The 26,304-nt window shown below is 33.3% G+C and overlaps 4 protein-coding genes across 5 annotated transcripts; 1 reads left to right on the forward strand and 3 right to left on the reverse strand.

Moving 5' to 3' along the window:
• Positions 1 to 3,257: 3,257 nt before the first annotated feature.
• Rpb12 (DNA-directed RNA polymerases I, II, and III subunit Rpb12) lies at positions 3,258 to 4,308 on the reverse strand. The gene is made up of 3 exons (XM_076796565.1): positions 4,119 to 4,308; positions 3,525 to 3,617; positions 3,258 to 3,429 (listed from the first exon to the last, which is right to left on the reverse strand). The coding sequence occupies exons 1-3, from the start codon at positions 4,174 to 4,176 to the stop codon at positions 3,407 to 3,409; spliced, it is 174 nt and encodes a 57-aa protein (XP_076652680.1). The 5' UTR covers positions 4,177 to 4,308; the 3' UTR covers positions 3,258 to 3,406.
• Positions 4,309 to 5,072: 764 nt separating this feature from the next.
• On the reverse strand, positions 5,073 to 6,271 carry LOC143359192 (receptor expression-enhancing protein 5). Its single transcript, XM_076796952.1, has 4 exons — positions 6,041 to 6,271; positions 5,483 to 5,715; positions 5,284 to 5,419; positions 5,073 to 5,212 (listed from the first exon to the last, which is right to left on the reverse strand). Exons 1-4 carry the CDS (start codon positions 6,267 to 6,269, stop codon positions 5,166 to 5,168), a joined length of 645 nt encoding a protein of 214 aa, XP_076653067.1. The 5' UTR covers positions 6,270 to 6,271; the 3' UTR covers positions 5,073 to 5,165.
• Positions 6,272 to 7,229: 958 nt separating this feature from the next.
• Positions 7,230 to 11,347, forward strand: Fwe (calcium channel flower). 2 transcript variants are annotated; one of them, XM_076796896.1, is made up of 6 exons: positions 7,230 to 7,499; positions 7,586 to 7,703; positions 8,074 to 8,281; positions 8,404 to 8,511; positions 9,158 to 9,335; positions 9,861 to 11,347. In XM_076796896.1, exons 1-5 carry the CDS (start codon positions 7,497 to 7,499, stop codon positions 9,297 to 9,299), a joined length of 579 nt encoding a protein of 192 aa, XP_076653011.1. In that variant the 5' UTR covers positions 7,230 to 7,496; the 3' UTR covers positions 9,300 to 9,335; positions 9,861 to 11,347. The 2 variants fall into 2 exon arrangements, with proteins under 2 accessions (XP_076653011.1, XP_076653012.1); XM_076796897.1 differs by lacking the exon at positions 9,158 to 9,335 and having other exon boundaries at positions 7,245 to 7,499.
• A 2,234-nt stretch (positions 11,348 to 13,581) lies between these two features.
• Positions 13,582 to 25,998, reverse strand: LOC143359156 (adenylate kinase isoenzyme 5). The gene is made up of 11 exons (XM_076796895.1): positions 25,708 to 25,998; positions 20,422 to 20,589; positions 20,211 to 20,321; positions 19,396 to 19,538; positions 19,097 to 19,279; positions 18,554 to 18,676; positions 17,891 to 18,053; positions 17,443 to 17,711; positions 17,118 to 17,282; positions 16,228 to 16,504; positions 13,582 to 15,694 (listed from the first exon to the last, which is right to left on the reverse strand). Exons 1-11 carry the CDS (start codon positions 25,727 to 25,729, stop codon positions 15,435 to 15,437), a joined length of 1,884 nt encoding a protein of 627 aa, XP_076653010.1. The 5' UTR covers positions 25,730 to 25,998; the 3' UTR covers positions 13,582 to 15,434.
• Positions 25,999 to 26,304: the final 306 nt, after the last annotated feature.

Genomic DNA, 26,304 nt, shown 5'->3' on the forward strand with positions numbered 1-26,304 from the left:
TAAATAATGGACATTTGTAAAATCATTCTGGAGTGAATTATTTTGTATGGATGAATGACATTAGCAAGAGTAATTACACGAATTATTGTTGAGATAAGAGAAGATGTGTTTGTACATATTTATGTATGATATAACGAGATCATGTTAGTCTTTATAATAATTTTAAGAGGTCCGTAACGAGAGCAGAATCGGTTATTCGGTTTCGTCAATTTCGATCAGATTTTTTCGATTCATTAAATCACAGCTTTAGGTTGTAAGTGCGATAGTTGTTACAAGATGAACGAAATATTTCATATCAGAATTAAAACTGATACTTCAGAGCAAGATTGATTGATATCACAGTTGATAGAGACTACAAACGATGGTTCTAGCTTTTTTACCGCAAAACTATATTTTATAACGTTGTATATCTGTGCCAAAGTTTTGTTAACTTCTCACAATGTTGCTCTGTGTACAGGAAGTTGTAATGGATCTTTGTAATGAGAACAGTGCCACAAATAGCATGAATTTGTACATAATATAGAAATTTGTATATACATAGCGAAACTGGACGAAGAATTTTGAGACATGAAATGAGAGTATAAAATTAAGTATTTATTCGGATACTTTTTGGCGAGTTTTATTGAATTTACAAAAATCGCACTGGATAACCGATTCTCTGATCTCCCCTGAAACGTTTAAGGAGGAACACACCTTCCAAGACAGACAGCTAACGTATCTTATTGTTAATTACACTGTCCAACAAATTTTTACAGTTTTCTTTTTGTATCTCGATAAGCAGTATACAGAAAATTCCAATTTTTAATTTTTAGAATTTATTCTGCATTAACCGTAAAAGCTATACAAATATTTCTTTCTTTTCTCTCAAATTTAAAAATAATTATTTTTAAAAAAGAATACTGTCATTTTCGGAAGGGACCATAGAATTTTATGCGAAAATGCGTTACATATAACTTTCAGGTTTCTTTTAAATTTGTTAAAAACTGAAGATGATGCAGAAAAAAGGTTTTTTGAAAATCTATTTTGGAATTGTAGATGGGTTATCGAAACACAAAAATGATGATGGACAGTGTCATTTATCAACACCCAGTTCCCAGCATCTCGCTCGAGCACGATTCGTCTTTTCTACAGTGTAATCAGGTTTCAATTATCATAATTTGTACCTAGTGCTTGAGAGGAGCCAGTAGAGAAATAGTAAGACCGCACAATCATACACATTGAGGTCCAGTCAAGGTGGTTGTTGCCAAACATTATCAGCGTAGCATAGTTGACCTAGCATTCTGTGTATATCCATTCAAAATGCTATTAACACCGGTCCACGAAGACCACGTATAAACTTCCAGAGTGTGCACGTGTGTATGTCCAGAATGGCCAAGCCAACGAAGGGGAAAAACTAAGTTTTCCATTGAAGCGAAGCAGCATGTAAGGTACAACTAGAGCAGAAAGAAATATTTTGGAGCACAGCTGAAGCCAAATTTCATATGGTGGTGTGTGTACGTGTCTCTTTTACTGTCTAATGATATAATTACTAAGATAGTCCTTTCAGATTATCATTCTGGATATATTTTCGAAAAACAATTGATCTTTCCAGGAGCATTGCATACTTTCATCAGTGCATAAAGCATAATTTACATATCAAATCTATTAGGTCTAGGGCTGATAAGTGTGAACCTTTTTTTGTTATTCTATGCTAGATCGATTCGATAGAAAATTTATATCAACTTCTACGCAAGGTGTCACAAGCACTTTTCACATTTATTCAATTGGATATATTTTTAGATGGCTCGCCACAGGTTTGTGTGAAAATATTTTCAGTTGAAACCTGTGAAAAGACTATTTAGATTATTCGAAAAGAGTGTAAAGTGTAGAACGAATTTGAAGGTACATATGCTACACTCTGTTTAACATGTACAAAGCATTTTTCATCTAGTAACTCATGCTCTTATCGTATTCTAAACACATAATAATTAATATGTGTATTTAAAAAGTTTAGTTCAAATTAAATGAATCAATATTTTTTATTAAATTCCTTTAACGAGAATTTTTATGCAACATACGAGTAGAATTGTCTTCCATTAAACTTGAAAGTGAGATTCATAGTTTTCCAATTAAATATAATTCGTTCAAAAATTATATGTTAATTATACAATTGAAAAGTTATCATAAGAATTATGATAATATATTATGTTATTATTTAATAATAAAAATCTATTTTATAAATCGTGATACAAAAAATAAAACTGTACATATATTGTATTACATACCGGATTGGTATAAATTATTTCTGTGACTTAAGAGACCATCAGAGTGTTATTTATAAGTTATTTAAAAATATTATTGTTCAGGAAAAATGTTATTTTTCTTCGTGAAAAGTATTATCCTCGTTCAAGTAATATTTTTGTTAGAATAGAGAAATAAGAGAATGAGTTATTGTCAATGTTAAAATGCTTCACCTTGCATATTATCATAATTAAAAATGACTTAAGAAGTTGGCTTGGCTCTTTCCAAACTCAGTATTAAAAAATTTGAAGAATAACCGAGAATACACAATATACGAATTATTTTTTATGGGACTGTGTTCTTCGACAAAATGCTTCCAAAATTAATTGTCATTTTTAAAAAGGATTTCTGAAACGGTCCATATATTTTTACTGTTCCAAGGTTTACAACAAATATCAATGGCACCGTAAACAATCGGCACCATCTACAACAATGAATGTGATTAAAATTTTATAAAAGTATTTCCAGACACGTTAGAGTTATGTTTATACAACGGATGGTGAATCTTGTGCTTTTGTAATGGATTGTCTCAATTAACGCTACATTTAAAGGTTACAAAATTAACGATAAATATCAGATGATGGGACCGGAGTAGGATTATTAAAAACATATGCAGAAAACCATCAAGAACAATGGCTTTTACGAGAAACTGTGAGGATGCCAATACTTTGCTAGTGTCACTGTCACTCTTTCTTCCTAATTCTGTGACTCTGTTGAACTACTGATGAAAATGTAATTTATTTATTGTAAATAAAAAACATATATTGCTTAAAATGTTTTATATTATATGATCTGCATTAGTACGTAATCAATGGAGTTTTTGGTGAAGATTGTGAAAAAAGATTTAAAGATTATAATGAGCTATGAGATATATTTCGATTAAAATTGTTATAATTTTCTAAGGTAGTATTGCAAGCATAAAAGTACAACTTTATGAATAATATGGGATGGGAATAAATATTTAATTTACAATAACATTGTGTATTGTTTATTACCTTTATTCATCAAGATTAATTAATGTACTAAACTCTAAAATTTTCTTAAATTATAGTCCAGTATTCTTAATTTATATTTGTTATAGTTTAAATCTACAATGTATATTTATTATAAATTATGTCCAGTAGATTCATCGTGCATCGAATACAACAACTAATAGATTATTAAGGAAAACAGTTAATTATTACGTTATATAAATATGTGATATATCTTTTAGGGTAAATGCAAAATATTATAAAAAAGGATACGTCTTTTGGTGCGTTTTTTGTACATAATTCTATAACCACACTCTCTGCATCTGATTGGATCTCTGGGACGTATTTCATTGTCGTGATGGCATTCTATAAAAAATTATTAATTAGATCTGCAAATAATTCAATTTTCGTTTTAATTCTTTAATGACCATATTTAAATTTCGAACTTTTTCGCGCGTTTTACCTGTTTCAAATTGAGAGCGATCCTTACGAACGGTATAAACAATTCTTATTAATTAAGTCAACAAATAGTTCGGTGATTTTATTAGAATTTCAAATTTTTTCCTATGTTTTTGTTGTTAAAAAATGAAAACAAATAAGTGTTTAATTACATTTAAATTTCAAACATTTTCGCGCGCTTTTCTCTTTCAAGAATGGCAGCGGGTGGTTAAAAATAATATTACATAGAGAAATTTCAACATCTTCGATAACAAATGATTAACTCAATAAAAAAAGACTTATACTGTTCATAAATGCACCTAATAATTGACGTTAAAGTAAACTAAAAATTACTTTTAAAATAAAATTAATTATTTCTTTACTTGTGTGAACGTATAAAAGTGAGGTTAATTTTATTTTTTGCAATACCTCCGCAAATATACACCATGGCCTGTTTCGGCGTTGATTCCGATTTGCTCGATTCCATTTTGTATAAATTTTCAACTATAGTTTCACTATGATTAATATATTTTTAATATGTTTTAAGGAAATATTTTTGCACTGTCAAAACAACGTGCATTATTGACAAACAGCGCTATACCAGGGACAACCACGGTGTATATCAGAATTAAAACTCTAGTTAGAATCTGTTGTTTGTGATTTTGAAATTTTAAACCTACATGCAGACAGTGTTGCCGCTTCTCTTAGTTGATATTTCTGTGTTTTAAATGCCCTGAATATTTTTGATATCAATTAATTCAAATAATCAACACTTATCGGTTCAGTGCCGCAGTACACACGGCATGGCACTCTTACTTATTAGATGAAATGCCGCGTATATTGCGGCAGAAATCATTTTATTATTTTTAACATTTTTTTAATCTATACTTGATATAAAAATCTTTAGTTCAACGCACTTTTTCAAATTTGTTTGGACCCCGAAAAAACGGTATAGTTTGGCCACCAGTTTGAGTGTTTTTCCACTGCGCAAAATGGCGCTATACAAATATTTGAACGGAGCAAATGATTCTTACTAGAATTTACATTATGATATAGCAAAAACGGTAAAAATCATTCGCACGTGAATAAAAAATATTTCAATGCTTTCCCGCTGAGATTTTTCAATTTTTCAGGTGTAAAACAGTGCATTATATGATAGGTAGATGGTGATTTAAAAATAATTACGATGACATGCTAGAAAATTTAAATTTACTTATTTATATTTACGCATGCGCATTGGCACATGTATATATATGTATTCTGCCAACAGAATTGGTTTACTCTGTTTAATCTAACCCTTATGCGCCTGTGTAGCTAGTTACACAAATATTTGTGTCAGCCAATGACCGCAATGGCTCTAAGAATTCAACAGAAGTCAGAAAGTGTAATAGAAATATTTTTATTCAAATAATAGTGTTTCACCAGGATTTTGACAAACAATACTTATGTATAATTACAATTTTACAAGAAAATCCATTAATCCTGCTTCTCTGTCAACAGAGCATTCGAGGCAACTTTAACAGCTGAAACAACAATGTGTTTATTAATAATTGACTTAAATAACTCTTTATTTAATTAATTATTAGGAATGTACCAGCATTCTGAGCTTCTGAAATAAGTTTATCAACTTTGTGATGGTATCGTAAATATGAGGGTCTGATAATGGTACGATATAAAACCATTGAACCATTATTTTCCATGGGCACCATCAACCACATATAAAATAGGCACTGCAACAAAAATTGAGCGTACAGTATTCATTTTAAATTTAATCAATATCAAATGTACTGTACCTTGAACAGCCAATAGACTGGGAACCAACATAAAATATAGTCTGAGAAAAATTCTACGATTGTGAACACTGCGAACACTACCCAATATGTTAACCATTTTGTATCATCCTCTTTCTTTGGGCTCTCTAGAGCCTTCATAGAGCAGTAAGCAGGATAGATAAATCCAAAAACATTGCAAATTAATTGCTGTCCAATACCGAATACTAGATAAATACCTAAAATCACGGCAGAGCCTGAAAAGGAGAAACAATAGATTTAAAATTTATGAAAATCACAATCTAGATATTCAAATAAAAATACCACTTTTGACTAAATTTATATTTTTCATAGTTGTTCCTGTGATACTAGTTTCATACTGTATGAATCATCGTATTGTTCAAGGGTTACTTGCCGTTCGATCAATAGTAAAAAATTGACTTATCATGCTCGCGTATTTAGATAATTCGTTTGAACATGTCGTTACGTAAAGCAAGAAACAGAGAACTTATCCTGTTATTTACCGTAGAGGAAACGAAAAAAAACGGGTTCGATTGCTCACGGTTAACCTAACAGACTCACCTAAAAACACGTAGGTCCTGTTGACACCAGTTTGTTTTTCAATTTTCGTAAAATATTTTGTCCAAACTTTGCTCTCGTCATGTAGAGCTCTTTCCAAAGAATCTTTTACTGCTGCGAGCCTCGCCATTATGTTAGAGAGAAAAGAACAATTGCTTGCAATAAAAATGTAGGAATTCACTAGTAATTTCTGCAGAACAGATTTGGAACGCTTGCAGTACTGCGCAATCATGCGAATTTAGGCGCGTTGCAATTATGCGAACTGGATTTTGGCGGGCTTCCGTATTTTTATACACTTCCGTTTTCATGCGACATCGCTTTGAACGGTAACGTAGATTTTGCAGGCTGAACCTTTTTCTTATTGGTTTAAGAAAAGGATAGGAAAAATTAGAAGATGATGATTATACATTTTGCAATTTATAAAATTAGAGTTGACTTTAATTTTACTAAATTCAAATCTGCTGCTAGTTATTTCTAGAGACTTTCCGGTTTGTCGCAGTGGAAGACCGGTGAAGTCCTGAAACTCAATAGTTATATCAGAGAGGAAGAGTTGTGTTCCACTCTGCTAATAGTTATTTAGGAAAGTAGAACTGTTACCACAGACGAGGAAAAGGAGTAGACCAATCACCCATTGTATTTTTTTGTCTCACGCCCGCGGGGCTCTAGACTACCACTCGATCTGTATGAGAAATGGCCCATACCGTGTAATATTTTAGTTTCATTTTGTTCTATTTTGTATATGTACACGTTCAACATTGTATTTTATTTGGTTAGAAATAAAGAATATTAGTTACAACAGTTAGTGTTTTTCTTTTCGCACCCTGGCACGAAATTTTATGCCACCTCTTTTGCTATCATGTTCTCATAGTAGAAATCCGAAAAATGCTTAAATTTCCGAAAATTCCGAAAATTGAACTCTGTATTAGGAGAATATGATATCAAAGGAGGTGGCACGAAATTCAGTAGTTTAATCAATAGCAAGTCGGACCATTCAATAGTACAAGTCAATGACAAGTATTTATTTATTGTCGATTTTTACATAAAATGATTGTATAAAATATTTTATACAATTGTACTGTTTAAAATATAATGTAAATGTTTATGTTATCGAGAGCCAATTGTGTCTTGCAGCACTATACCGGAGTCACAAAAATCCCAAGTGTGAGCACTCTCGTATCCTCTCTGGTAGCGATTGGTAGTGATTGATAGAGGCAAAAAGGTTATGTTTGTCTACGTAGGTATTTAGGTTGGCAGCAGAAACAGTAACCTAACCGTAACCGTCTAACCATCGAGAGTTTCACGTGAGAACAGCTAAAATCGTTGACAGATAGAAGCGCCTCTGCCCACATAATTAAGAAACTCGCGGATCGATTTTTCGTACAACAACAGATCCTTAGTGTGCTGTCAGTTCCATTTGGTCCTGTCAGCTGGTGAAGAAGTGGAGCGTGGAACGATCAAAATGGTAAATCTCGTCAAATTTTCTGAGGACACGACTGCCTCGGCACATGGTTGTAATACTCAAAACAATGGCTCCTTTACTTTTTTTAGTGGTCTGAAAAAATAATGACGATCATGCAGAGGCCAGGAGAAGACCCTGTTGCCAAGGACGATGTACCTTGGTGGATGAAATATGCTGGCCGAGGGCTCGGTACTGCAGGAAGTTTTAGTACGTTTTCGAAAATGATATATCCCATAACATGTCACATATTACACCATCACAGCATCGACCCATTGTCATATTTATCTGGAATCATATAGCAACAAAATATATATATTGTTCGAAATTTTACACTCAGATTCACGATATTTACATGTAATGCGCATTCAATGCTTGTAAGTTACTTGCCTTTCTAAGAAAAATGTCGATACTCAGGTTTTTTAATTGATCTAACGTTACAATTACATTTTTGCAGAATGCACTATTTTTATCAGAATTACTTGTGATAGGTGCGAGGAAAGTGCATAGCGAATAGGATTCTGCTGCTTCTAAAGATCTATGTTCGTTTGAGATTATAATTTCGATGAATTTGTTGCAGTTGCAATTTTTCTTGGAGCATGGAATTGTGTATCAATACTCTTGGGCGACATAAGTTGTCTGATTAGCGGCATGTGGCAGATGGTGGCAGGTTTTGTAGTAGTAATGATAGAAGCACCGTGTTGCTGTCTATTCATTGATTTTGTACAAAACTTAAGTGATTGGGTGGAAAAGAGACCATACTGGAATAGAGCAGCGGTATATTGTTTGTAAGTGCATTTTTCACCTATTGTTGATATTTTAGTGCTTTCTATACTGTAACTTGTTTCAATTAGAGTGCTACGCTGTTTCACTTATAGAATAGACATGCAGTATTTTTTTATTATTTCAGGGCGGCGGTTCCACCAGTCTTCCTCTGTTTCGGAATGAGTAGTTTATTCGGCAGTGGCCTAATATTTGCGACAGGTGTAATATACGGAATGATGTCGCTTGGTCGGAAGTGAGTACCTAATTTCTAACATTATTATAATCGTAATAATTTCTTGTGTATGATTACACTATACAAACCATGTGGTGTGTTCTGCAATAATGTGTGCACACATTTGCTTCTGGGTGGAAGAGTAATTGTTCATATTACTTTGTGTTTGTTTGCATTTGTGTTTGAATTTGTTGCTATGGGTTTTGGGTACCTTGTATTGTGTACATGGTGTTCTAAGTTTGAATCGCAAATTGCGATCGCAAAAGCATATGCTACATCCTAAATAAAAAAGTATATACTTTTTAAGAAATTAGATGAAATAAGACTCAGAGATTCAAATAGAAAAGTAAATTATGTAATGGTTATTATATTTATAATTAATTATATATACAATTAGAAGTTAATTATATAATCGCTAATTTGAAAAATTCTCACATGATAGTCTTTTTATAGAGTCATAAAACTAAGTTTATACGAATATCAAGATCTATAGATCTTCTACAAGTTTGTTTATTAGAAGTTGAAATACTGTGAATTGTGATTTCATCTTTTAAATTTCTTAAAATAGATTATATAATACGTGCCATTAAATTATAATACAGAATAACAATAATACATTCATTATGTGTAATTCCCAGTGTTTGTACTAATACACTAATAATAACAGAGGATCCAGGCCCGACCAAGCAGGAATGACGTCGGGTATGGGTTCCCCACAGGGTACTGTACCTCCTCCTACTACAGATCATCCTACTTACACCCAACCTACAACTGTCGTGGAGGATCCTGGTGACTGGAGGCGTTCATAAATCATCAAACATTCATTGCACCACTTCACTAACCAGGCAATAATATATAAAGTTTAAAATTTATTCTTACATTTGTAGCTTCTGTAGATGTCTTTTAAATCTCTACGATACATATTATAATTTCACTACACTTTATACATTCAACAGTACAAGATTATTTTGCGTTACATCTATATTACATAGGCTATGCTGTGGCTTTGCATGTATATGTTTAACTTACTTAGATCTTAAAAGGCATATTTTAAATTTTCATTACAGGCCCGGATAAAAAAGTTAAAGACCATGACTTTCACTTTATCCTTCGAAATTCCGAGCAATAGCAATTATAAAAAATTTTTCATACATTACCTAGTAAACTAATCCTTCTAACATCTTTAAAAAATTCAAATCATTTGGTCCAATTTTGAAAAAGTTATTAAAGGGTGTCCCATTAACTTTGTCTCCGACTGTGTACATATATGTAATATATATATATTTTTCTAAAAATATTTTGTTTATAATTAGGTGTACGTTATATAACATGACAAATTAGTCGAATTTTAATGATATATAAATTTGTAGGGCACCGCTTCATGAAATGAGATCATCAACGGCGACCATTGAGGTTCCTTCATCGAGTATGCAGGCCACTCTTGTTGAAAATGCTCAACCAATCGGTTTTTCCAGTAAACCTGATAGTAATGTTTGACTTTTACGGATTAATTGGTAAAAAATTTATCGTTGTGTATGAATGATGATGAATGGTGTACTTGGTCGAGCAATGATCAGCCAGGCCCATGAACATTCATTATCGCAATAAAAATTACTTATTTATTTTCACATAATACTGTCAAAGAACTTTATTGCATAGAATTGGTAACAGTACGATCAACTATGTAAGTTGTTTGTATTATTTGTGTCAAGGTTTGAATGAAACGTGAGTTAACTGTTTTGTTTTTTTTTTTCGTTATGTTAGTGAAACATTAGTCGCATAATTCTGTTAATTATGTTATTTCGTTTCATCGTGCATATCGTCCGATTTACTTCCAGTTCAGAACTTTGGTGTTAATAACAACAATACATTGTACCGTTACAAATTACCAGAGGTGTGCGAGAACCCGAAAATGTCGAGTCGAGACGGGTTCTCGAAAATTTTGGGATTTCCGAGAATATTATTGTTCTCAGATATTTTTAGGAATCTCGAAAATTTCCGGGTACCGATATTTTCGGGTTCTCGCACACGTCTACAAATTACATATCGTTTGCTCACACGAAGCATCCATTCAAGAACATATAGTGAGAAAAAAAATCCGATTTCGATCTCCCGTTTCAAATAATGCCAAAGTCAAAGACTGCTACACAAATCATATTCTAAACACGTATTCATGGGCTTGGTTTCCATGTGGTCCTATTACTTGTAACGCGTGTCATACTAGCATGATCGAAGAATGAAATTCGTGATGATGAATAAATTATCGTACACTAGCCGATTTTGGACGTGCTCTAATGTTACATTCTTCTATTTTCAAGCATGTACGTTGTTTAAAAAAAGAAAAGCAAAAAGTGACACTTCCAAAATCCAAGCATTTTAAGACTTTAAGACAGACTACTCAATAAGGTCGCGAAGATGGACGAGTCATGATTTGTTAGTTGTATAATTCTTTTCTTATATATACGTTTTTAAATGTTCTTCTCTCTGCCAAATTAATTGTATATACATAATACACGATGATTCCTACATGCATGTACTCGAATTTATCAGCGGTTGTTTGGTCCGGTACATATGTAAATTTCTGTTACATGTATTTTTGTATGACATTTTTTAGAATCTTGACTTCCAAACTGAATTTCTCGTAGGTTATACTTCATTTTCGTGGCCAAATATAGTTTTAAAATTTTTCGAAATAATTAAAACTACTCCTTTTTATGCGATGTGGCAAAGAGAAGGAATAATTTAGTTTGTGCTGCTGATATACATTTTATCGTATGTGATCCAGTTTTTATAAAATTAATATGTGAATACATTATGTTTAGCCCTTTATAATAATTAGGTATTACGTACTGTTTTATTCTCGACTGTTTTTTTTCCTCTAATGGTAAATAATACACCAACAACTTTTGCTCATTATCAGTAATATTTTTAATTCATTTTTCTCTTCATCATGTATGTTTGACCAAATAAGCATTTATTTCCTACTCTGAATCGTCGAACTACTCGATCATTTTCTTTCCCTACATTCCTATTTTCAAGTATAATTTATTTCTTAAATATGTAAGTCTAGAATAGTCTGTATTATATAATAGTATTCCACAATGAAGTAGTGTTTCTAGCCCTATGATATTGATTTTCATATCAAATCAGCCAAATGAGTTTAATTTAAATGCCATTTTTTTCTAGGGGCAAGTAGACGACTGTTTGTTATAATTTATATTATAAAGCTAATGTTTACTGTGACTAGCATATTTCATTGTGATTGTTTACGACTAAGGTTTCAAGTATCTTGTGTTAATGTAGAGTAAAAGATAGCATAGAGAGTGATTCGATGTGCATAAAAAAAAAAAGAGAAAGTGTGCAGTACAACACGTTTACACAATGCATGTAGTTCACGTATCAGCACACACACACACATCAGACGTTTGTATAACTTCCATATTTTGTTCCAAATATTATTTGAAATTACAAGATATTCATTTTGAAACCTTACGTGTTACTAAACACGAGAAAAGAATACATATGCTCTTTATTTTGAATGTAATGTCTGTCCGAGTCGAATCATACGTAATGTTAAGTGGAAAGAGAAATTGTATAGTGTACGGTATAAATCGAGGATTAGATTGAAAACAAGCATCGAGCGTTTTCATGATCTCATTTGGTTTAAATGATTCGAAGAACGAAGGAAACCTGTATATTTTACCATACACACAAAACATATTCGTGCAGATCCACGGCGAACAAAGGAAATGAAACGTTTAAAAGAGTTCGTTAAAGACTAAGGGATGTATAGACTATACAATAAACTACATCTGCGGCACTTTAATCGAATATCATAAGTAGAAATAAAGAAGAATATTATAATTATATATATTTTCCTGTCACGAAAAATGTGTTCAAAAGTCCAATGGTTTATAGTTGCACATGTGTACTTTTCACCAAGTATTAATGGGAAGAGTCTGGGCATACTCCGTAATGGAAGTGTGTACATAGCTTACCATAGATCGAATAAAAATCATGTATAAATTTTAAAGAGGCAGATAGTTTCTTTAAACTGTACTGACATACAGTACGTGTAGATATTAAGCTTCCATTGCATACAATATCAGACTAATATTTATCACTCATGTACTGCTTACTACTACTTTATTGTGATTTATCACTCGCAGCTTCGAGTATTCATATGAGGAACATATACATAGTTCTATGTAAAAAAAAAAAGGATTTGAAGGAAAGGGTCAAATGTGTTCTATTCTCTGAATAGGAGTTTATTAAACAGAAGTTTGAGATACATTGTTATGTATGTATTACGATTAGCAATTGAAGTAACATGTTGATGTGCTTGACCATTCGTTACATATATGTATAGTGAAATTGTCAATAAATAAGTTAAATTACAAAAATTACACACGGACGATTCTTTAATGATATGTTAAAAATAAAGTTTCAATAAGTGTACAATATTGATTTAATATCGTTTATGATATTTATTTAGTTCCAATTGACTTTCAAACTTTTTGGTCATATCTCTTTACTTCTATATATTATTTATAAAAAGACGCGTGCTAACAAGTGGCAAGTTGAATTATAGGTTTAAATAAACAATTTTACCGGAGGATGGACAATATTTTTAAATTGCTTTCAAATGTTTTTAGTTAAATTCCATTTAAATTTAAATGAAATAAGATACTTTTAGAGTATATAGTTTGAGCTAAGGGGCGTTCTCAAGGTTACTTGAAGGTCAACTTCGTTCTTTCAAATAAAAATCTATATTTCTCCTCGTAGATTTTTATCCTATGGTGAAGAAAGGAGTAAATTTTATACGGATTATTTATTCGACTCCATGTTAAAATTACATTTAACATAACATACATCTGTTAAACGAAAATATAAATGTTTGCGATTTTAACTTGCTTTTTTTTTATTTATCATTACTAAAATATTATGAAATTTCTGATGTGTATTTGTAAAATAATAATACTTATTACAATCGAAGTGAAAAAAGAAATGAATACTCGTTTTATGACTTGAGTTTTCCATACTTTCAATGTTAAAGGAAAGGTCGGATTAAGAACTTTTAAACGTTGCATGTAATGTATCAGTGCATCAATTTATTACATTTTTATTAAAAAAAAAACAGACACTAATACGTAAGAGTTATTAGTTGAATAAAATATTTCCAAAAAGTCATATATTATATATATATATATGTAAGTAAGATCCAGAAAAAAGAGGGAAACAGTGATTTATACGATAATAATGCTAATATATAAAAAATGCTTTCAACTAGACTCAAACGTACGTAGAATTATACATACGAATTAACAATGAAAATTTACTTTTTGCTAATTACACGAAACGAAATATGAATAAATTGGAATTATTGGTGCGCGTGTTTTTTATTTTCTTTTTTATTCTTATCGTTAACAATAATATGTTAATCCTTGATGTTGCTTAAAAGAGTTTAATAAATAGAACTTTCTCTTTTAGCATGTAAGAAGAGTCTAAGAATAGATCTATCGAGGTACCTACAGTTCCTTAAAAATATATTATACTAATCTTTTAAGTGTAAATTAAACGTACAGTCTCTTGCAAAAATTGTCGAACAAGACCAGTGAATAAATAAGGATGATTTTGTAATTATTCTATTTTATACACAGCGTGATGAAATTTACTTAACGTAATTATGAAATTTTATTTACAAGTAGTTGCGTATCTTAATGGTAAATTCATTATTTTTACTTCTGTAACTTGTTCAAATATTTTTGCGACTGATTGTACATTACCAGTTACTCTGTCGTTTATACGTATGTGTTTATGAAAGTTACCTAACGATATGTATCTTACATTAGTTCATAAATAACATTTGTTTTTCTCTTTTAGAGTTACGTCGGTATAAGACACTATGCTATTAACAATTCTCAATCATTATAAAACTTATTGTTAGTATACTTCTCAGAGGTAGTTTCGGAAATAAGCGGTCATGTGTTTTTTTTTTTAGATATATACAATATATCTTGTTTTTTTTTGTACATATGTCTTGCTTATAATTAGTCTCGAGGCATAATTTGTTTTCATGGTAAATTTCCATTTAACGATTGTTCTAATGTTTCTTCTTCAATCTAATATTTTTGATTTCGAGTGAAACTGAGTTCGTTAAGATGATAAAACCAAGTCGATTAAAATGATTTGGAAATTAAATCGAGTCCTTTAAAATTATTTGGAAAAATTCAATTGAGTCCTTTAAAATTATTTGCAATAAAAATAGGTCATTTAGAATGTTCGAAACAGTGCCCAATTCTGCACGATACTTATCCTACGTCTGCAAAACTATATCATCGTGTTTGGCTTTCCTTGAATCCTGCATTAATCCTATTTAAGTCGTAGATGTCTTAAGGCACGGTAAGAACGTATACACGTTACGGTACTATAATAATTAGGGAACCTTAAACGGTTGTTTGTACCTGCAGCTATTCGAGTGATTAACATTATAAAAAGATAGGACGATATTAAAAATAAATTCTACTCCCTCTATTTTAGCATAGACGACGTAAGGGACAGAACTATCTTAAAATACCATTTTCAAGAAAGAAGGCCACATTTTAGTATTTTTTAAAGCATCTTGCCGATAATGTGTTCATAAAATTTCGTTGCGGATTTATACTTTTGCCGCCTAGAGACTACCCTAGTATCCTAGTACCCTAGTATTTTCCCAAAATTTTCCGCCCCTGGATTTTACTGCTCTGGGCTATAGCCGCTATAACCTACTCTAAATCCGCCACTGTTTACACTTACGAATCGTACGTATTACAACAGAAAGATGACCGGAAAAGTTTCTAAACTCTGTCCTCCCGTCGACTGTCAGGTCTATTCTGTGGCTCGTCTATGCTGTTATAGTAATGTATAGTTAAGTCTCTTCGCTTATCTACGGGCCTCGAAAAGGTTTACATGTGCAAATTCTGCTGGTAGCCCTCGACCTCGTTGTACATTTTCCTCACGGCGTCCTTCGTCTCGTTCGGTAAATAGTTCTGAACAGCTGGAGCGACTTTGTTGTTGCCTGGCACAATACCGTTCGCCAAATGCGCCACCCCGTTTTGCAGCATGTGTGCGGCGCCATTTGCAATTCCGTTTTGCGCGCGCGCAACCCCGTTTTTCTGAACCTCGCGCAGGTTCTTCTTCAACCCGTTGGCAATCTGCATTGCTCCTGAATCGGGCAAAGTAATTTCAAAAAATGAAATCTTATATTTTTTTCTTTGATATTTCGATAGAGCATGAAACGGCGAATCGATTGAGTATAATAACCATACCGTTTCGAGCATTCAATCTCGAGACATTCGTGTCTGAAAGGTGGCATGTTTGATGCTTTCAGACACAAATATCTCGAGATCGAATGATCGAAAGGATATGGTCATTGTACTCGTTCGATCCGTCATCTCACGCTGTACAATAATATCTAAGAAAAACCAGAGGGATTGTTATGTATTAGTAATAATTTATTACAAGAAACAAATCGCAGTGGATGCTACAATTCTCTCTGCATTGCTTCGCAATTTTATAACATTGCAGAATCTAGTATCAGTATGTTTAGTGGTAAAAAAGAATATTTAACAGAATTGTTTCTTTTGTTTATTCAACACGATCTGGCCGACTGTGTGTTTAATGTTATAATGGAACTCGAAAATTTTACTCTGAAAAGAACGATCGTAAGAGTCTCTTTGCAATTAGGAAATTACTTACCCCCTAGCGAGATACCGTTAATACTCTTCTTAGCGTTGATCACGTTCTCGATTGCAGGAATTCCGTTGACCGCTTCTTTGAGGACACCGTTGGGGATGATCGTTTGGTTCGTGTTGTTGGAAATCACCGGGTCCGTGTTCCCCTCGTTACCGTCCCCACTCGGCGACCAAGGAGCACGAGTGTTTTCTTCCCCTTTGCGTCGCGACTGCGTCATCATTTGGTAGAGCGCGGCCGCAAATTCTTGTTGCACGCTTGGCACGTCTGTGTCGCCATCGATCTACATTGCAAAACGTCGATTTCAATCGAAACAAATCCATAATAATTTTATCAATCATTACATCTCATTGTTTAGACCGCAGATTTTTGTTTTAGGCGGATTTTACGTTCGAGATTTAGGGTACAACAGTAATAGCGAAACATTTAGTCGGATAATATTCGTCAAGCCATGATTGTGGCGAAAGCAACTCCGATCTGCTATAATGTACGATGACCTTGAACTTTCGTTGCACTGTAACGGATTGTACATTGGGACAACTGTGACGTCTATAATTACAGCTAGAGATATAAAAAGAAGACGGTAAACGCTGTAAATGACTAAAAGTGGCTATGCTGCTTTTATCGATACTTTTAGGACATACAATGGCGTCTTATAAGCGTACAATGTCGCATATTCAACGATGAAAATTCATATACAAAGTTTAATCAAAAATGTATATACTGTAATCAAATATACAGGTATATAAAAGTCGTTTGTTGCTGCAACAATTCAATTATTTGTTTACACCTTTAATCTATATAATTAAGATTAATCTAATATAGATTAATCTATAAAAATTGAGTGTGTGAATGACGATTCTGATGCTCTAGGTCAAAATTGAGTTTGGACTTACAATTGTCAGACGATTCTCGTTGTCCAACGTCTTCAGCATGGGCAACGACATTTCCCGGAAGAGGTCCAGCCTTTTCTTAAACGCTGAAACGCTGTCGTCAAGCCGCCCTCTGCCAAGTTGCAATTTGGAGCAGTCAAGAAGCACCAGGGGTGGTTGTTGGCCAAACTAAAATAGAAATACAATCATATTTACAATTAAGCTCTAGAAAGTAATAATCAAATAATTTGAATAATCAAAAACAATAAAGCTGTTATTAGATTATAGTTCTGTATGTACGTACAGTAAGACGATTATGTAGTAATAAGCGTTTCCTATTATTTGTTACCTTGTTCTGGAATTCTTCGACCTGAGACAAGTCTCTCGGATAACCATCTATAATCACGCCGTCCGTGTCGCGATTTAAAATAATTTGTTGCTCGAGGACTTGCATCACTATGTCTTGCGGGACCAGCTCGCCGGACACGATCGCGTCCTCAACTATAGTGTTCGAGGACGTCATTGTCCTCAGCAGAGATCCTACGCTAACGTGCACCCAACCTGGCATATTGCGGACTGCTTGGGTGCATAAATTGTCTTTGTTGCTTCCTGGACCACCTAATTCAATAAAAACGAAACCATTAATCAAGCTACGATTAACTGACTAAGATCGTGTAGCTCCGTTCGGCTTGGATCAAGACTTTACTGTGATTCGATTTCCTTTAGCATAAAATAAATTTGAAGGGGTAAATTGAATAAGATTGTTAGAAATGAAGGGTGTTTTTTTGTGTGTTTACCTATAACCCAGATAAACGAAGGCAATCCTTTTCGAGGTTTACTCGTTGTTTTCGCAGGTTCTTCTTCGTTTATCACGGCCGGCAGTGGTGCTTCCGCCACCGGTTCTTCTTTTTTCGGTGGCGGCGATTTCGAAATAGATTTTTTTCTCCTTTCTACTTCTACCTGGAATTGTACCCATATAGTTTGCGAATTATTATACGTGCATTAACTGTACCAATAGGTAAGCGGTCCTCTAGAATACCATAAAGCGCACACGCAAATTTTACACAGTTCAATTCGATGCTCATCCAAAATCTGTGACACTCAAACCATATTTATTATTCCAACGCCATGCAAACAAAAATATTTTAACAAAATATTTTTCATTTAAGCTCTGCTGGTACTTTATCAAAGCCTTTTTGCAAAAAGTGCGCATCTAGCAAGCCCAACACAATAAAATAAAACCGAACGTAAATAAAAAAAAAAAGTTAATATTTTCTTTCCTTGTACAGTGGAATTATTAAATCGATAACTTATTGGTACATTTAATAAATTGTTTAATGTGAAGCAAAAATTAAGTGAATTTCACAGGTGAAATAAAATGTGGAACAACTTGTGATAAATTATAAAATATGAACGATGACATATTATAAACGATCGATTTATTATTTTGAAGAACGTACCTCCGCCTTTAAAGATGGAGGAGCATTTTTGTCCTTTTCTGCGTCAGTCGATAGGCCGAGAATTTTGAAAACTGCCTCGCGAAAATCGACGTACACGTCGGATGGATTCCTTTCTCCGTTGACCTAACACATAACGATTGTAATAGTCATAATGTAATATACCTATTTAACACTAGGTTTACGAGACCCGCTAAAATTACGGGTTTTAATATTTTTTATTTTCTTTTTAATATCGAAATTGTACGAATACATCCACGAGGAATTAAAATAGGAAATAGGAATATTCGTGTTATTTTTATAAACTAATGTAAAATAGCCACTTCTAGTGCTCCGTAAACCTAGTGTTAATTATTTTAGATTGTATCTCCCTGGCTGCTGATCGCAAACAATCATAATTTCTTTGAACTTTAACGAATGATCTAGTATAATTCAACGTGTATCAACAATTTCTTTGTTCTGGAGCAACGCAACCATTTATTATCTGGCGAGCACATTAAAAATGTGATGCGACTGATTATTTTCGTTCTTTTCAATTGCAATTACCTCTAGCAACATTTCGCTTTGATCAAAGTACTCGGCAACCGGCATAACGTTTCTATAAAAATTATAAAGCTCCATTCTGGCGAGCTCGATCACCACTTGTCCGAGTTGCGCGCCGAAGTCGATCTGCCTTTCGAGGATTTCTTGCCGCCACGAAACGAGGATCACACCGTTTACAATTTTTATCTGAAAATAAGGAGAAAATAATAAAAAAAAGCGTTCGAACACTTTCTGCGAGGAAAGTTGTCATTGATTCGAGTTGCGTGTTTATTTTTACAGTTTTCTGCGAAAGATTGACTCACTTTTTCAGCATACTCGACTACGTCTCGCATGTTTCGCGGATATCCGCTGACAAGAAAAACTTTGGCCCCTGGCGACATCTTGATTTCGAGCATGAGGACCTCCGCGACTGTTTTACTACTAAGCTGCCCGAAATCTTGCATATCTGTAAGATGATTAAAAAACACTTGACATTAAGCTGTAGAAAGGGTTAAATGAGACACCTAAAAAGCGTTCAGTCCACAAGGAAGTTGCTTTCCTTGGTAATTATTTATTATAGAAATATGTCGTTGGGGGCATAATTCTGAACAACTTTTTCCTCTACAAAAAACTGTCGCTGCTGCAGAGAGTTCGTTTTCTAACCTACAACACGACCTAACAATGCGATTTTAATGACCTTGAAATATGTTACCAAGGTCGTCACTCTGAGCAATTTTTTCCTATACACGTTACCGCCGAGTCCCACAGGAGAATTGCTTTCCTTTTCCAAAAAGCGAGATCTAATCACTTAACTGACCTACAACTCTGTTTCTATTGAGCATAAAAAAATTGCATTCAGCAGGTTTGCTTTGTTCGTCACAAGCTACGTCGTCGAGCAATTAGTCTTTTCAAAGAAACAGTGCGGTTACAAAATACGTTTGAACTTCTTTTATAATTCAGTTCTAATGACTAATAATCTGCAGAAGTTGTTCATTTCTTGAATAAGTATGGTGTCCTCAACATTGCGTACAAACTTTATCCACTTTGTCCTCTCGTTATAGTACAAATTACGCGTATAACAAGTACAACATTTTTGGTACACTCTGTATACGTATCACATAACACATCATACACGTACCATTTCCTAAAGCGTACTGATGAAGAAGGTCCATCATATTAATGTGCGTGATGCCCTTCTTTTCTTGCATTAGGTTGTCACAATGTGTCACCTTTCCGCTTCCGGGACCACCTGAGGCACGCCACGAAATCGGTATAAATCGTTACCAACAATGCACCTGGTATATGGAAAATTGATTTTCAAGGTTTAAAGCGTTAAAAATTATACGGACCAAGCACGAATATGACCGGCACTTTTGGTACTTCGAATTTGATCGGACCAACATTCTGTTGCGGAAAGTAGCCATTCGGAGGGGTCGCCAAAAGGCCTGCCTCCCCCCGCCATTTTCCTGTATTTCGAGCATCGGCCTCGTCGAACACTTGGGATCCATCTTGTTGATCTGCAAGTAAAGTTCAATCATGAAAATTGAGCCACTTAGAGCAGTCGTAATGCGAGTGACATTAATTCCATTTTTCGTTAAGGGACCGCATTGACTAATTGACAATGTTTTCAAGGACAATTAGTAAGTGAAAATTCTCAATTTTTTGAGAACGAAATATTTTTAAAAATGGCGGAGTTATTCCCAGCTTTTGACAAAAATTGAAACATCGGAAACTTGTTCATTCCTAACCTAAAATGTAGCGAGAATATTTTCAGAAATTCAATCATGTGTTGAAACTGTTTAAACTTGTATAATCGTTAGGCAGATTGACATAATAACGACAGAACTATACATTATGTAGTACAACATATCGCATAGAAACATTACGACATCGATTAAACTATCCGCGCATCAGAGTCTGTTGTATTGTTAACTTCAAATAATCTATTATTCAAATTGTGAATTCCATGCAAGAAAATTACGCAATTTTATACACGAAATATTTCCACTACTTTCACTATAAAATCGTACAAAATTTTTCGAGCTAAAGACTTCACCTTTTTCCAAAATTAACAATTAGTTACCTCGCTTACAATCGTTACATACAATTAGTATTTTTTAAGATATATAAAATAAAAAATTGTGGATTTCTTGATGAATCGTTCAATTTCATTCGTGAACCAAAAAATTGCCTTAAGTAGTATAATTTACGAGGATGTTTTATCATTATGTACAAGGAAATGGTTAAGTTTCTTTCGGACTTAGTCAATAAAAAGTGAAGAGAGGCGATTAATTATAAATCGGCGAATGATAAGCATCTTAATGCAGCGAAATTTCGTAAGAAGGTGTAACAATTGCGAAATAGTTTCTCAGAAGAAAAATTATTGCCACACCGACGAGAAGCATCGTCAAGTTACATGCAATATTGATTTATTCGTAACGTGACTCATACCGGCAGTAACATTCTTCGTGGCCATTAAAAAAGTTCTCTCGTTGTCAACTCGGAGTCACTGACTATTTCTTCTTCAACATAAACTTTTCATTTCCTCGGAGTTTAATAACAGCCTCGGAGAAGGACGACCCGATCACGTGTTCTAACGTAAATAGTATAGTACCAACGTGAATCATTAATGAAATCGAATATCATTTAATTAGCTGTAGGCCAGCAGTTAGCTGCGATGTAGTAAAACAGAACTTCGACGTTCAGCCAAAGTGCACAACGTAATTGTTGATGCAATGAAGGAGATTGATTAGTTGTTGACACAATACATGTGCTTTGTGCGCTATAGCATGTGCACTTCAGTCAGCATTAGAACAATTTTAGACATTTTTTTTTTTCAGAAACTGTGCGAGGTATTTTTCTGAAATTTTTTAAGCATCATGTGGTACCATCAGAGTAATGTAAACGATTTTTATTTTTACAAAAAAATTGTTATTTTGCGAATGAAGAATATTTATTCGAAAAGTGAGCCTCGGGCAAAACGAGAAAAATTGAGCAGTCTTTGGGAATTTTTTTTTCAAAAACTGCGCAAGGTATTCTTTTGAAATTATCTGGCCATCTTCTGGAACTATAGGAGTAATGTGTACGATTTTTGTTTCTGGAAGGAAATTATTGGTTTCGAAATGAAAAATATTTTTTCGAAGAGGGATCCCCGGGGTGATAGAAACATGTCTCTAAAAAACACCAGGCACTTTAAAATTGAAAAACATGAATGAAAACATAATGTTTTAAAAAATTATTTCAGCTCAGTAGCTGCTACACACTATAAACCGAAAGGCTACGATATTAAACTAAGCTAAATAAACTAACAGAGTACAAAATAACAAATATTACTCTACAATGAATAAAAGCTTATGATACTGTGTTGATTAACTCGACAATACACCTCAATTATTATTTAAAACACTAGTTAAGGCTCAATTGTTGAGAATCAACTAAAATTAAGTCAGTATTTTTTATTTATTAATTGTCGATTGAAATTTCTGTTGTTAATTTCTGTATAAACAAACCAAAGTTGATTTTATTATCTGCAACTGTTGCGATCATTATAAATATATTCGTTAACACCCAGGGTGTTGTTACAGGGATAAACGTGATTGCGAAGCATAGATAAAATAAAATAAACATTATAAAAACAAATCTAAATATACGAGGTTCTTTATGATCTAAAAAAAACCTGAGTACACAAGACAAAGCTCTATTTCAAGATTGTTATCAGTTGCGGAGAAAATTCATAGAAAAATACGTCAATCCTGCGAGATTTTAATAAAGATTATGAACACGCGCGTAACAATGTGCGGGAGATTATGTTAAAAATCCTACTTCTAGAATGGAATTTTTGCGTAAGCAGTTTCGCTTTCGATTAAATCGATGTTGATGACAATTCTTTGCGTACGTGTTGCACTTGAGCGACATTGCTGCTCGCGTGTTTGACTCCTATTGATTATTTTGACACATGTTTATGCTTGTAAACATTTACAGGTAACGCGGTGTTATTCGTTTATTGTAATTATGCGCGCAAACTCGCGGTTGGGAGATAGTGATCGATTAAATTTATTTAATTATTGTCTATAGAGCGTGGATTTTGTGCATTTCTCAGAAAAATTAGTTGAAATTTGTAAAGAATTACCAAATTACTGTGGAGGTACCAATTACTGTGCCTGTGTGATAATTATACTTATTTTTAAAGCATAACGAATATTAAAAAAGAAACATATAGCATATATACATTAAATGATTTTAATGAGAAAATTTAATATCTCTTTTTTAACATTTATTATGCTTTAAAAATAAGTATAATTAATATAGGCACAGTAATTGCTACGCTCAATGTAATTGGGTCCCTTACCCTAGTAGAAAATACAAAAAGATAGCAAATTATTTCCTAATAATATTATTATATTACTACACTGTTATTTCAAATATTCTTGAACAATAAAATCTACTTTTTAATGAAAAAAATTGATATTTTATCAAGCACACTTTTATACTGAAATAATAATGCTGAGAATAACGCAACTGTTCATAATTTAGAATTAATAGGCGATCGAAATGAAAATGAAGGAACATGAGTGAGTAAAGTTATTTGGTATTTATTTTTGGAAAAACCGTGACCAGCAACCACTTTAATGATTATTTTTTATGCTGCTTATGGTCAAGGAACTGTGACTGATAACTTATTCGCCTGACACGCTTCATCAGATTACCATTCGTTTAGGTCGCTACATTATCAGCTAATAGACACATGCTCGAAATTAATTGATGGTATCTAAATATGCCTCATCAAATTTATTAGTATAAAGCCATCAGGTTTTTATCGTGATGATAGAAACAATTTGCTAGAAAGATGACAGTACACTCTTTCATAGTAATGGTGAATACTCCGATAATTGAGATGTTATTAGTTTTTAATATTTGAATCAATTTCACATTTTAATAAAATTTTCATCTGTAAACCCGAACCAGAATTTATCTGTACACTTAACACCTAATTGATAAAACGTGAAGTTGCATAAAAATTAATTGCAATTTCCTTAAAGTAATATTCCAATATTCCAATGAGAATTTTTCAAAATTCAAAAGAATAAAATCGATTTCCAAAATTAATTAATAATGATTTGTAACAAGTAATTTCCAAAGAGTAAAATAAATGTAAAAATGTAATAGTAGTAATTTTCAAAGAATGAAATAAATTTTCCAACTTAAATAGCAGTAATTCCTAGAAAGTCATTTTCAAACTTAAATAGCAGTAATTTTCAAATGTAAATAACAGTAAGTTTGAAACCTAAATACCAGTAATTTTCAAACCTAAATAACAGTAACAATTTGCTAAGTGGTTAAGCGACATTAATTTTATTAATGGCGCCGAAACACGCTTCATTTTATTTCTCTATTCAGCAACAATGTGGTCGAAACACACGTGTGACCCACATACACCTTGTACTTGACATTACACACATTATCGGATCAATAACTATACTAGCCATTACCCAAAAGAGAAATAAAGATATTTTTATTAATATAAAATAATATTCAAGCAGAATAATAAAAGTTTGTATTTAATCATCAAATTTTGTATGCAAATAATTAAATTTGCATCAAATAATTAAAATAAAATTTTAAAAGTAAGCGTCACTTATGCCGTGTTAACCAAAAATAAAGTTCGTAAAAGTACAATTATTTTTCACTTCCTAAACCATGTTATTTTAAATTCGTGGGACAAGAGAATTATTTAAATTCTTCTCCGTACGTTCGGTTGACTAAAAATTTTACTAAAAGTAATAACAAGAGTAAACAAATTGTAATCAGATGGCGCCATGTCGTGCGAATAAGTGATCAGTCACAGTTCCTTGACCATAAGCAGTATAAATCATTTAGGTGGACTCGATCACGGTTTTTCCAATAATAAACTTTATTGTTTTGCAATTGTTTCTTCGTGGAACTTGTACCGACCTAAGTGTTGGTCACATGTTTGCGGTTAAAATGAGTCCACACACGATACAGTTTCGATCATGTTCGCTTCGTCGGGGTCATTCGTGACCCGTGGGGATAGGCTCGAGCGACTGTCAATACGTACAATTTTATTCCTATATCGAAGTTTTACTATACCGTGCATCGAACAAATAAGTACAATCCAAACTGTGTCGTGTTCGTCAGAGAAATGTTACAAACGTGTTGGTAAAAGTTTATATTATTCAATTCATGTTAAATTTTACATACACGATCTGAATACTTGTATCGTACAGTACCCACAACATAACTCTCAAAACTCAATCTAACCTGTTCAATTCCGTTTAAAATCTTCGTGACTCATTTATATCACTGACCCGTTCGGATAATAGAGGTTTTACTATATCGCGGATTAAACGAGTAAAAACGATTCCAACCGTGCCGTGTTTGGACTCATTTTAATCAGAAAAACGTCAGGAATACGTTAGCGGAAGTTTCGTAGAGGTATTATTAGAAACGAGAGAGTTATATCACTGAATTAGTATAGTTTCGTCGTTACTCGCTATAGATTTTCCCGTATATCGAGATATTATTATCCGCAGTGGTATATTTCAAGTACCTAATTTAAGCAGTTCCCAATTGAACATTTTTCCGGCGGAAAATAATAATTTTCAACAGGTACTTACCAGTGTCCAGGCAGGTGCCCATAGTAGGTCGTTGAGAGGATGGCGGGAACCCGTCACGGCCATTTACTCACATGCTTCCAACCAGACGATGCATTTTCTGTTCACACGTTCCTCAAAGTCTCATCGAAGTTCGAACCAGCAACTTCTTTCTCACATTAGAAACCCTTTGAGCCACGATAACGGTCGACACCCCTCTCCAACAAAATTTCCAAAGTCCCGTCACGATTTTAACTTCGTGAATTATCTTCACCACGCAGCAATTTATTTTATAGACCGATTTCAATCGATTCAACTGTATTCCTCGACCGAGCGACAGTGTTTCTCTCCAGCGATACCGTTCGCAATTTCTTCTGTTTTATTTTTCAGTGAAAATCTTCGAAATCGGGGCGACACAGTCGATGATTCATATACGGTACAGCAGACCACGAGGCGTAGCACGTTCACCTTTAACACTTTCGACGATAAACAACGAGAAATCTGCGAGTCGAACGATTCGGTTCGAAAATTCTCTCCCGTAGCAATACACCTCGAGCAATTTCCGCGACCCGGTGGCAATTTTTGTCGCGATCGAAAGGAAATCGGACTCTGTCGGTTTCC

This window comes from Halictus rubicundus, chromosome 11 (genome assembly GCF_050948215.1).
Source record: "Halictus rubicundus isolate RS-2024b chromosome 11, iyHalRubi1_principal, whole genome shotgun sequence".
Lineage (NCBI taxonomy): Eukaryota > Metazoa > Arthropoda > Insecta > Hymenoptera > Halictidae > Halictus > Halictus rubicundus.